At 41.9% G+C, this 13890-nt stretch overlaps 1 protein-coding gene across 1 annotated transcript in view; it reads left to right on the forward strand.

The window, feature by feature from the left end:
* The first annotated feature begins 7811 nt into the window (after positions 1 to 7811).
* rtn4rl1a (reticulon 4 receptor-like 1a) overlaps positions 7812 to 13890 on the forward strand; it is a 77398-nt gene continuing 71319 nt past the window's right edge. The window contains exon 1 of the mRNA XM_084028555.1: positions 7812 to 8069. Within this exon, the coding sequence (XP_083884681.1) occupies positions 8057 to 8069 (13 nt within the window). The 5' untranslated portion in view covers positions 7812 to 8056. The remainder of the gene's footprint in view (positions 8070 to 13890) is intronic.

The following is a 13890-nucleotide window of genomic DNA, read 5'->3' on the forward strand; positions in this document are numbered from 1 at the left end:
ATACATCGGGTCATATGGTCAAATGATCTCAGAAAGGCTTGCTGGGTAAATAGCATTTTGATGCTAAAATGTACATAATTAATAGATGATATAACAACCTCAAAAAAATGAATAATAATGACCATAATGGACCCGCCCTTTAGGGAACAACTCAGTTAATTAAAATAAAATTGCCTTTAGCCCTTTTAGATGTAGTTTCACGACGTGTTTGCCCCCATTTGACTTCCACAACTGCTTAAATCACTGTCACATGTTGCAGAGTGTTAGCAGAAGCATGTTTGTTTGTATGCGCACATCTCAAGGTGAATGCCACCGGGTTCTCCCAGAGGGACCAACCGGCGCTCTGAAGCTCCACTGTAAACACACCACTTTGTCTTGCTCTCACTCTCTCCGTCTCGCTCTCTCTCCCTGTATCTCATTTCCACAAACCCTGTAAAACAAGATAGACAGTGATAAAATACAACGGGGAAAGAAAGATAAACGATACGACAAGTGAAAGATATGGATTGGGGAGATAAAATAACTCCTTCATTTGGGTTGAGTCTCGGAGGAATAAATGCAGTGTGTGGGCAGGAACTGCTGGTGGTTTACAATCTAGCCTATAGAAACCGCTTTATATAATCTACTGAACATTTCCATCTGCAGCTATGGCATCTTTCCCGCCTGAAATTAGGTCCAACTGAGCTATCGATTGACTGCAGAGGACGGTGGTACATTGTGAGCTCCGTCGGTGGTCTTTTCATATAATCTGATCACCCTTTCTTTTCATCTATTTGATAAAAAAAAAAAAAAAAAAACTGTTTCCGTTTCCCCCTGGTTGGCTCACAAAGTGACTCACTGCCTTCTTTGTGGAATTGCCGGTTTTATAATGTAGCTGGAATTGGAGTTTCACGGTAGGCAATATGAAAGAAGCAAGGCAAGACATAAAAAAGGGTATGAATTGAGCATGCGGCTACAGGAACTGAAGAGTAATTGAAGAACACACTGGGGCTGGAGCCAACGGTGAGGACACTGCGAAATATGGGAGAACGAAAATACAAATTTGCTGTGGTTAACAACATGGTGGTCAATAAGCCTCATCATGTTACCCTTCAGAAGCAAAAAGGGGAGATGGGAGATGGGCTGCTTGAATTGGAGTGTGGATTGTGTGTGTGTGTGTGTGTGTGTGTGTGTGTGTGTGTGTGTGTGTGTGTGTGTGGGTTGTGTTCTGCATCAAATGAAGGTGGTGGAAAAGACGTACGAGTGTATGAAGAGGGACAGCAGAGTAGAGAGCGGACCTTTCTGCTGAAAAGGTCGTCCAAATAGCTCCAATTTTCAGGCTAATCAGAGAAGGACGTGGTGGACATTAATCGGCTGGTCAGAAGGTCGTGAAAGGTCACGAAAAGGTTATAGAGGTCATTGCCGCCCGGCACAGGTCACCTGTCCATCATCTCCGCAAATGACCTATCCTTGCAAGGTGAGCGAGGGAGCGAGACAGAGGAGTCTATTAATGTCTAGGTGTTGCATTAATTTTGCTTAGGTGAGACCAATGCAACGTTTACGGAGAATAAGAGCAGTTCATCTGGTCAGGAAAGAAATTAGCCTCACAAGAGCAGATAAAAAGAAGGGAAGCAAGTCATTTATAGCAGCGATGGAAAGGGAGGACAAAAAGTTTGCAATTAAACAAATTCAGAAGTTTGGAGTCCGATATGATTATATATATATATATATACATATATTATATATTCTCTCCCAGAGAATATATAAAAACATCACGGTGTCACAGAATCTGATATTTTCTGGTATTTACTAAAGATTTTGATTTACCCAGCGACCAGGTTTAATCATAAAATACAATCCCCAAACAATGGTTGGTTACCTGCCAGAATGACCAGTAAGTAGATAATACTAGACAACATTTGGCAGACGAGGGACTGGATGGACAGATGGTGGCTGACCGGTGATGACATCAAAACCAGGAAGAAGACCATGTTTGGCCAACAGATTTCCCACACAGAAGTACAACTTAGTTTTGAGGTAATGTATCTGCTTTTGTAATTGCATGGATGCAGATCTCATCTCCGATAATAGAAGTCGACAGGAGGTGTGGAGGTTATGAATAAATGGATGAGATGATCTGTTTGTTTTGACTGGCTGGTGCTCAACTATCAGGTGTGGAAGTGGAAGATTCCCTCCAGACATGTTGTAAGATATTAAAAATAATATGCCTGGAATAACAATTTGAGTCGAATATTCTTTAAAAACAAAAAACACTAGTATGTTATGAATTGTTTTAAAAGTTTTAGATGTCTCCTAGTGTGCTTGTAGGACAAGGATTGACTTTGAAAACTAGTTATGATGTTATAAATCATGCTGGTCCAAACTCATTCTGCACTGTAGGGCTCAAACATCCACGTGAAGATGAGGAGCAGCAACAGAGGTCTGGTGAGTTCACTTCTTTTCCAACTCCACACCTCCGCACTTCTTTTATTTTCAAACGTCTCGAGGCCCCGGCAGTCGCTTCTTCGCGTGACATCACTTCAGGCAATTTATCAGACTTCACACGGCTCCTTCTGAAGCCACAAGCCTTTATACAACTTTTTTTCACTCATTTAATAATATTCCCCAAGACCTTTCCAATGCAAAATACTACACTTCATAGATACATTACATAACACAGAATTCTTTTCAATGCCATATTTATTTTAAAATGTAATCATCATAAATTAATTATGTACTGTAGCTTTAACCCTGACTGCATTTCTGATATTCCAATCATCACATGTATCCCCCGAATCTCAAACATCTCCAACTTCTTTACACAATTAAGAGTGCGGCTGAACAATTTGCACACATTTTAATGACATATTAGAGTGACTTAATACTGAGTATCAATACCGGGCCATCTGAATGAAGTGTGACTACTGTAGACTGCATATCACACGTTAGATATTGCATAACAGCAGTAAATCCTCAAATGCGTCATCATCTTAATTTCATGAAAATATGCAGATTCATTCTAATAGGGCCCAAAAGCACATTACTTTCAAGTATAAAATTGATGTATTAAACCATGCATCCAGTCCCCATACAAATCACTCTCGCTTCCCCATTTGCTCATGATGAGCTGCTGAACTTGTATAACGTTTATAACCTGGACACAAGAGAGTTGGATTTTTACAGACAGACAGTCCTTTTTTATGGCCCCATAAGGCTGGAAATTATTCCAGAGAAGTATTAGAATTATAGAGGAACGTAGAACGTATTTTATTAGGCCACTTATACAATCGTTACACTTACTTGTCTCAGTGTAATCGAAATATATGTATCAAGATCTTCGCTTCACGTGTAGCCCAGTGTTTTATACGAGAGCGATACGCTCTTCACATATTAATCAGATGCTATGAAAGGCCATTTAAAATAGCTTGGAATTTAAAATGTTCAGAGAAACCACAGATCATGTAGCTATCAAACAAACAGACCCTGAGGCTAAGTAAGGTTAGAGAACGCAGCGCAACCTCAACACAAATTATATATATACATATACTGTAGTCCTCTTCTTCTACACTAATAAATACCACGACTGATGATTGTTTCAATAAACTAGCGTAGTCAGGAGAGCCCGCCAATAAATAGTAGGCTACTTGCAAATTGGCAAGTATTTATTTTTCTGTCACAATTCTTTTTTGTTGATTGGAGGATTATTTGTCCATTTAAAGCTGATTTGTGCAGCAGTTGAATGAGCTTTGAGGAACTGATCCAAGCACTGCTGATGTGTTCATTTTTACAGTGTGGAACATGATTTAGGAGCAGATAGTAGCCTATAGTGTCAGTTACTATAGATGGATTTTTAAAATCTGCTAGTGTCTAATTTCCCTCTATTATACAGCAATATACAGTGAAACAGATATCAAACTGCTGTTACCAACGAAGCTCAACTCTCTACACACAAAGGTTTAGTATTTTCCAAAAAGTGTGTATAGACTGATACAATAACAATCATCACTTATGACTCACTAGAAGTGTGTGGATCTGCAGACATGCTCTCCATCTGTATTTTCTCCCTTCTTATTATTTTGCGGTGTTTGAGAGAGGACTCACACATCTTCATCTTGGGGAAAGGAATGTTTTTTGGACTCAGTCTCCTGTTTGGTTGCACCTGTCAGGGTAGGACAACCTTCACCATTATTAGTCTTATTAGCTCCTTGAGGCACATCTGGGATTTCTCACTTTGAGCCATAGAAATAAAACTTGACTCGACTATTAGCACACAGAGTTAACAGACATCACCTGGTCCCTAATTGAGCTAAAATACGTATTTAAAGGTGCTACATTTGTTATTCGGATCATTAAAACAGCAGCGAACAACTATTTGCTATTTAAAGAAATAATGAAGTTTTCCCTCCACAACACGGTTAGCTCTGTCAGCACTGTTGCATGCTTGTGCTGTTAGCACTGTTAGCTGCGAGCAGTCGGCTCTGCCGTCTCTTAGGGGCAAAGGGAGGCGACAGATATGCTTGCTATGCTCCATATAGAGAACCTTAAAGTGTGAGTATTGTCTAATCAGACAGACTACTTGAAAACACCTGCGGGGGGGGGGGGGGGGGGGGGGGTGTAGCAAATGTGCAAATTGCTTGTGCAAATCCCATTTAAACAGAGAAGGTTTGAGGGAATCTCCTTTTAACAATTAACATGTTTGTGTTCTAATTATTTTTACAGTGTTGATGCATTTAAATTCATAGTTTTGCTCCATGTAAAGGCTTTGATTTAAGTTCTATGTTTATGGTACTGGTGAGGAAAACGGCCTGTCTATCATGTCTAATGGAGTATATTGTTGCCATTAGTGTTTCTACATGGGGAGAATATTGTTTTTAAAATGCATCTACAGTCAGATTTGTCAGCAGAGACCAGGAAAAAAGACTCTCTTTGAGGTTGTACCAAGGCTCAGCAGCGAGCCATAAACCAATACATTGGACAAAAGGACATTTTGACGGCACGTGATGAATGAGAGATGGTTCTCTCAAATGTGAACCTCTTCGTGATGCCATAGGAAAGTCAGAGGATCACCAAAGCCTCTAGGATCCATCCTGTGGGGACCATGAACTTCTGTACCAAATTTCATGGCAAGTAGTTGAGACATTTCATTCAAGACCAAAGACATGGACCAATCCACCAACATTGCCATGCCATCTGTAGAGCCACACAGCTAGCGTGGCCAAAAGCTGGGGGACCATTGAGTCACAACGAGCAGCCCAAAGCCAAACAGCAAAAGTTAGCTGAACATAGTGGAGAACATGGCAGCTACAACACCAGATATCTCAGGAGTTCTTAGACCAACAGCGTGCTAATAGACTTACATTTGTCAGGTAGCTAGAAATCACTCAGAAGTCTGATGGATGTCTGCTGAAACAAGAACAACTTTACATTTTTAGTTAATCTGTTTCTTCTGTCGTGATGGGGCCCAGTTTCCCCTCTCCTGTAAAGGATGCCTTCCTTGTTTGCAACATTGACAACTGACACGAAGCTAGGATGAATGTTGCATTTGCTTTTCAATTAAATCAAACATTCTAAATGCCAAAAAAGAGACACTTTTTGGCATCAAAGATATGGATTATGTCTGTTGAGGAGACAGTTTCATCATAATTGGTGACCTCCAGGGAGATTTTGTTGTGTTTTATTTTTTTTTTTTTTGCTTTCTTGTCTGCATAAATTCTGAGAAACGTCAAAGCAAGTCTAAATATGGAGCGGGCAAAAGGACTTGATGGACGGTCCAAAGAAGGACGGAAATTGATATAAACAGATGTACTGTAGCAACAACACACCCCCTTATATAGTCTACTCATACATAACCCTCCACATTCATCCACACACACACACACACACACACACACACACACACACACATACACACACAGTCGTATCACACTATATTTCATTCGAATGATTACAATTTGCATTCTTATTGTTGAGGTTATGTTGCTTTATGAACAGTACACTTACCATATGAATACTTATACTAGGACAGGTCTGAATTCAAAGAAAAGGACCGGCTGTTTACCTCTAACAATCAGTTTGATTGTTAGAGGTAAACAGCCGGAGAAAGAATATATTCTGGGTTCTCAAGCCCTTGTCACAATTTAAAAACGACAAAACCGCTCATAAACAACAGAGACAAAGACAAAGTGAGAGTGAGCGAGCAGGCGGACGGGTATAAAGACTGGACGTCACACAAAGACAAACCTGGCACCACAGAGAAGACAGGATGCGTCAGTTCTGCCCTCAAAATGTGATGACAGAAAAACATTTTCTGCTCCACTGTAGCACATATAATATATATAATAAACTCTTCTGACCAAATTAAAATGCAATGCCTCGCGGAAAAGAGAAAAGCTCCCCAGAGACAGCTAAATATATCAGCGCATGCATGCCACCACTGAAGAAAGCCATTTGAGAAACCCATGAAACTGCAATTACTCTCATCAGCACCGTTCTCAGGACTCCTCACATGGAGGGAATGATTTTGTTATAGTGTTCTGTTACATATTCAACATCACTCAAACAAGACTTGGCGGTGGGCAGTTTCAGAGTGAATTAGACTCTGAGAAAGACACAGAGTTGACTGGACTGACGGGCTATTGAGACTGGTGGACACAGACCAACCTGGCAACCCAAACCCAAACTCTGACTGTTCTGTAAACAACTGGAAAGAGAATGCAACGCTTCCTGCTGGCTGTAGTCTGTATTCAAATATACGTTTTTCACCAAAATAATTATAATAAATATAACAACTATTTGACACACTCTTAGTCAAACCCAATAAGATGTAAAGTGGAGTAGAAGAATGTACTTTTCAGAGTTAGTATATTATATAACTTAGTTGAGTGGCATTTTAATGGTGTAATTATGGGGCTTGTAGATACCATGACCATTATATTAAATAGTCTCATGGTTTTGTAAATATTCTCCCTCCCTTTAAAAAAACTACAAAAAAAAAAACAGATTTCTTTGGAATTTTTTTTATTTCCCCCCCTTTAATTATACCATCTTGTAGTGTGCAAATAATTCACTGTCCTTCTTTTGGCTCTGAATTATTATACTTGTATTATACATTGCTTTGGCAACACTGTACTGTGCTGCGAAACAGAGATTAAGGGCAAGATGAAGAAGAAGAAGAAGAAGAAGAAGAAGAAGAAGAAGAAGAAGAAGAAGAAGAAGAAGAAGAAGAGAGTAATTTAATTGTAACAGTAAATTATTGGACATAAGTGAATGAGTGCAAGATGATGTTATTGAGAACTTACAAGTGCTTCATCAACATAAGAGAGAGAGAGAGACAGATAGAGAGAGAGAGAGAGAGAGAGAGAGAGAGAGAGAGAGAGAGAGAGAGAGAGAGAGAGAGAGAGAGCGCTGTTCTGGCTTTCATCAGTCACATCGCGGTGGGAGGGGGACTGAAGCGGCTGCCTCGGAGCTCTCCGGTAACGGAGCCGGTAGACTGCACTGACGATCCGCACACAGCAGCACATTTAAGACTGTGGTTGACCTGCAACCTGACAGCAGGGAGTCATAAAGGCACTTCCCTCTGGTCTGGGGTCTGTTTTCCATCCGCTCTCGCCTGCACATGTCTCTGATATCCGGGCATGAAATAAAGTCTTAGGCTAACCTTATTGATTCACAAACACCAGATGGCGGTGAGTTGAAATACCACTAAAACACACCAGCGTGTGTTGGGACGGGACGAGGTGTCTTTTTTTTCCTTCTTCTTCGCCTTTTTCACAGCAAGGAGAAAACTTCGTCTCTATCAGTGGCGGATCATCATTTTCTTTAATTTTGTCAAACATCACCCGACCTCTTCTTCTTCTTCCTCCTCCTCCTCCATCACCTCCTCCTCCTCCTCCTCCACCCGTCTCCACTTGATAAAACAACAGCCACGGCGGTGAGACAAGACTACAGCCTGCCTGCCAGCGGTCAAAGGGAATCAAAATAACAATTTAGTTTCCCAGCAGCAGCGACGGACTGGACTCTCACAGGGATGCTACTCCAGCACAGACACCACTAGACGGTCCGAACAGCTGCCGCCAATATGTTTAGGCGAGGTAAGAGAAAGAGGAACGCACTTGCTTTTGTTGCTGATGGCGTTGAGCGCGTGTGGCTGGGCCGTTTATTGATGTGCGCGCGCGTGTGTGTGTGAGTTGATACACATTCTTGGAGTGTTTTTGTTATGATTATTATTATTATTTTTATTATTTTGGCTCAATTGGAGTCGCAGCAAAAGAGCCTCTCGGTGCCGCTTCAACAACTTACCAGCCGCTGTTTATCCGCGCCGGCGGCCGGGGATGGAAAGGAAATTAAATATTTATCCACTTCATGTGAAAATTATTCTTAAAATAGCGAACCGCTGCCGCACTGCAGTTTGTAGGACTTGCCTGCACGAGGACGGCTGGTGCTGTCGGTGCGCGAGCCGGTGTGTGCGTGAGAGAGAAATAGGACGAGGGCGCACGGGAATGAGATTGTTGTGGGAAAAGTTCACAATTGTGCTTTATTGTTAAAAAAAAAAAAAAAAAAAAAAAAAGTTTCACCTGTTTGGGCGCTTTGTGTGCGCGCACCTATGGCTTGAGTGCGCGTGACAGAATGAGGCGCGCGCGGCCACACCAACAGCAGGATATTCTGACTTGTGTCCGCGCCGAGGGAGAGGGTGTCTCTCTCCCGCTGGAGATCAGCACGCGCCCCGACACCTCGCTGTTTACTATCACACTGACGCGCGCGCGCGCCTGTTTTGTGGCTAGAAAAGGGGATCATGTTTTGAACCACGATGGCCGTGTTGACGGGGAGGCTCCTTTTCCGTGCGTGCACGTGCACGTGCACGTGTATGACGAAAAGTAGGTCTAATTAGCAACACTTCTGTCAAATCCTAAAAAGCCTTACAAAGTGATGTCCCATGGTAATAAATATAAATATATATATATATAGTGGTGAGTGAGTGGTGACTCATCTACCAATCCCCCCCCCCAAAAAAAAAATTAAATAAATAAAAATAGGCCTACAGTGCGGCTCCCATGAAAAGGCAGATTGTCAGCTCACTGATGAGTGTCGTGCACGGCTGACTGAACCCTGAGAACATAATAGAAAACATTCTTTAATAGAGACACTGGAAGTCTGTCATTTGTCATATCACTGCAGCCCAACACCGAGGAGGGTCACAGCACGCATACATCCACGCACATCATTTTCCATTAGCTCACTCGGCTGGCCCGAGTCGGGGCACAAGCTGGGCGATCTCCTCATTAAGGGTGTGACCTAATGGGCTTGACAGAGGGCTGATTAGTGCTGTCATTGCGCGTGTGTGTGTGTGTGTGTGTGTGTGTGTGTGTGTGACAGAACAAAAGGAAGACAGAGAGAGCTTGCTGGCTAGAGGCAGACAAGCTCAAATTTTAATCTTGCTGTAATTTCAGATGGATAGCACCCACACATGCGCGCACACACACACACACAAACACACAAACACACAGTGGTGATGGCTGCTGCTTTGTATCTCCTCCTACAAATATGTGGCTGTCAGTAACAATAATAAAATTCAGGGTAATTGTGCGCAGTCTGCCTGAGATACAGTTATCTATGTCTGTCACCTTTACCCACAGTATATCTCTGCGGTGGGATAAAACAAGAGAGATGGAGAGAGGGAGGAGGAGGAGGAGGAGAAGTGGTTCTGTGTAATGAAACCTCCCTCTCTCTTTCCCTCTTTCCGTCTCTCGTTCTTTCTCTATCTCCCTGCTTGGCCAGTTCCCGCTGCCAGCTTCAGTCTGAGAGGAGAGAGGCCTGGCAGGCTGATTGGCCGCTAGCTGGCTGGTTTGGGTAGCTGCCGAAGCTTTGTTTCCCAGCTTGTTTGAAGCTGGATTTGTTTCCCTTACTTGACTTTGCCTCGGCGTCCAACTTTTTTTTCTCCCGTTGTCTCTCTCTTTATCAACAGCTTTCCGCAGTCACGTACACAATGGCACAGTGAACAAAGCACATGCCAAACCTTAAAATGAGTTGCGTAAAGAGAAGCCCTTTTATTAAGGAAGACACAAATGAAAGGCTTTGTCATGCTCTGTCACAGACTGTAAAAGAACGCACACTTACAGAGCTGCATTTAGATTTTTCTGTTTGGCTAGGCCTGGAACTAATGATTACTTTTATCGTCGATTCGGCTGCCGATTCTTTTTCCTCATTAATCAGTTTGTCTATAAAATGGCAGAAGATCCTGACATTTAAGAAGCTGGAACCAGCAAATATTTGGCATTTTAGTTTGAAAAAAAATCACTGAAATGATTAATTAATTATTAAAATAGTTGCAAATTATTTTAGTCAATAAATGACTCATTAATTTATCTAGATCTACTTCACATTTTATCAGGCTATTGTTTGTTTGTCATATCTTTAAATGATTCATTTACAGTTTTGTATTGTCTTGCTACAGGTAGATAAAATACTAGTTCAAAACTAAGCATTATTAAGGATTTGCATATTTTTGCCACATCAAATGAAAACACTAATAAGCAGAGCTGATCAGCAGTCAGACTGTGTGGAGGAATTGAAGAGTAAAGATAATGGTGGTGGATCAACTGCCACTGATCAATAAAATGACCTTTCTTCAGGGTTTTGAGTTTTTCAAGCAAATGACACTCGACCATCATACTCCCCATCATCAGCTCCACAGTGAATGCTTTCTAACAGGGCTTCATATATTATGCCATTATGGGACACTATTCTAGAAAGTCATGTAAGTCAAACTGATTTACATCAGAAATATAAGAAGCAAACATTTCCAAAAACACGGCAATAAATACAGTGATTTTGAAAACATTGTTGGTTAAATGCAGTTTGAGGTGAAGCAATGACAGTATAATGTAGGGTTTGGTCCACGCAGAGCTGTATGTGTAAAGCTTTTTATAAAAGGCAAATTGGAACTGAAAAAACTATTGAAATGTATTCAACTTCAAACTTCACATACGGTTTTAAAATGCCACTTCGTGATATAATGTGGTGTCGTGACGAGTTCCTTTTTGACATTATATCCATGGATTTACAGAAAACTATCACTTTGATACTGGCAATAAATAGTGAGCATCTTATTTCTATGCTTTCTAAGTGGATTTATGGATGTTTATTGGCGAAGTGTTTGTCTGTCACTCTGTCTCTATTATGACAGTAACTTTCGCTACGTCTCTCCTCCATAACACTACAGTAACTGCATCACTGTATGTAGTGTCCATGGGTTTGCTTGTCAAGACACACACGTTCAATTATGATGCATGATTTTGACTTGTATTTGCAAACTAATGTGAATGAAATGTGTCTTAAGTTCTTACATCAGGAGGTGGGAACTTCTAAAAAGGCACGACCCCGTGTCTTCTTCTTATCGTTAGTTCATAATATGATTTCATCCTCTCGCAGTCGACCCTGCCGATGAATACACTGTAATCCACCAAGATGTGCAATATCTGAGGAACGTTCTGTGATATTACCTTCAGCCGTGATAATATAAAGAGAAGCTCGGTGCTGAAATCCACTGATCAATATCAATACAAAATGGTAAGATTGGAAGTCACTGTTCATTCAGACTATAGCCTCAACCTTGAGGGCCAATAGCCTTCTCTGGGCCAAAAATCCCAATATGGTCTGCCCTAATTCTGAAACTTTCTGGCAGTATTATGGAGTTCCTGTTCAGCTTTAACGTTTTTAACACATTTTTCATACAGAATTGATTTGATTTTATCTGATGGCGTGGCGACAAAGACTAATGCCACTTACTTACTTTGCCTCTCTTAGCTGACAGTTGCGTTGACACACTTTGTCTGCAGGCTTTTGTCAAGTCTACAGTCAAAACAATTGGAGTCTGTGTGTGTGTGTTGGTGTGTGTGTTTACTTGCATCTTTGATAGCCTTGGTGGATGATAATAACATATGGATTAGTGACAAAATGTTTATTCGGGTCGTGAAGCACCAAATGGCGGGGTAATTGAGTGCTGAGATTGATCCAAATTTGCTCTTGCAGTGCGGACATCCTGAGGCAACGGGCAGATTTTACAGATTAGGCGGAGCGACACGATACGGGGAACGTGGAGGGAACATCGCGTGGATTCTGTGGATATATCACATTAGAGCACTAAATCATCTTGGGACACGATGACTGGACTAGAATTCATATAATAATCAATTACATCTCTAATGCAAGGCACAGCGGAGAACGGGATGAAACGCTTCGCCACACACAGCGAGTGTCCGCGCGTTTGGCCGTGCATATCAATGACCTTTGCAACCGCTCCTCCTGCCCGATCTCAAGGTCACTCACAGACTCCTTTCTTCTTCTGCTGCTGGATGAGCTCCCTGTGGTCTGCCTGCTCAATTCTGTCTAAGTTGCACGACAAGTTTCGGGAATTTGCATTAGCGTTCACAACCGTGTTTAAATGCGTTACAAATAATTAAAAGGGGCTGATGTTTTACAGGTCCGAGCTTCCAAACTGGTAAAAAGAAGAAAAACCTAATGAGCAGGAGTTGTTTTAATGTGAAATAAACAAACACCAAGTGCTCCAAATTATACAGCACGGAGCATGAAATGGCATTCCATAATGGCCCTGTGGTGTTTTAGTTCAACTTTCTTGCCAAACAAAGCTCGATGCCCTATTTGTGTTTACGTGCAAACACACGGCTTTGCACTTTTCATATTTTTCACGAGGTCACCGTGCAAATTGATGGAGACAGCCACAACAAAGGAAACGTTCCCAGAATTATATATTCTTCAAACAAACAAAAACAAAAAAAAGGTAAAATCACAAAGCAAGCAAAATGAAATGGTTCATGCATACTATTTGCCACTGCAAAGTAAATATGTTGCACTAATTTGCTAATGAATCACTGCGGTACAGAGTTGGCTACGCACACAAACACACACACACACAGCAGGAAGGTCTCTGATCGCAGGTTCACTAAGCAACAGCTAGGCTAGTTGTGTGTGTGTGTGTGTGTGTGTGTGTGTGTTTCCACAGAGACAGGGGAGTGAGATGCACGGGCGCGTCGGCGTCCACCAGCGTGAGACATTTTTTTCGGGATGAAAGGGAGACAAACGTGCGTGATCGCAACGCAGGAACACAGCGATCCTAAGGATTCTGTGAGTGTGTGTTTGGCCATGAGCCTCAGGAAGCGTTGTGTAAATGTCAGAGCCGGGGGACTAGAGAGATGCAGGAGAGAGAGGGAGGGAGAGAGAGAGAGAGAGAGAGAGGGAGAGAGAGAGAGAGAGAGAGAGAGAGAGAGAGAGAGAGAGAGAGAGAGAGAGAGAGAGAGAGAGAGAGAGAGAGAGAATGTGTGAGACGGAGACAGAGAGATGGACACAGGAAGAAAATTAGTGATTATTTGGAAACAGACTTCACCTGCAGGATGAAAGGAATGAGGGAGAGAGAGAGAGAGAGAGAGAGAGAGAGAGAGAGAGAGAGAGAGAGAGAGAGGGAGAGAGAGAGCCAGTGACGAGTGAAAATTGAGCTGACAGGAGCTGATTGTGGTGTGTGTGTGTGTGTGTGTGTGTGTGTGTGTGTGTGTGTGTGTGTGTGTGTGTGTGTGTGTGTGTGTGTGTGTGTGCGTGTGTGTGTGTGTGCGTGTGTTTCTCCCCGTTTGGACCATGCAGGAACTTTGGTATTTTCCTGACTCCAGAGGGAGGGACACTTGGACAAACCAATCGCTTGAAGCAGCAACCTTGTTTGTTGACTGAAGCCCATGAGCCACTATTACTCATGTTAACGCAGGCGTGTCTTATCTTATAACACAAGATAAGATGAGTTAGGCCTTCATTGATCCCCATGTATTTAAATCTATAATTAGAATAGAATAGAAGACAAATGGAAGTAAAAATAGTAACTATACGAGAGCAACTAAAGACAAAACTTTA

This window comes from Eutrigla gurnardus, assembly GCF_963514095.1.
Source record: "Eutrigla gurnardus genome assembly, chromosome: 15".
NCBI classification, from domain to species: Eukaryota; Metazoa; Chordata; class Actinopteri; order Perciformes; family Triglidae; genus Eutrigla; species Eutrigla gurnardus.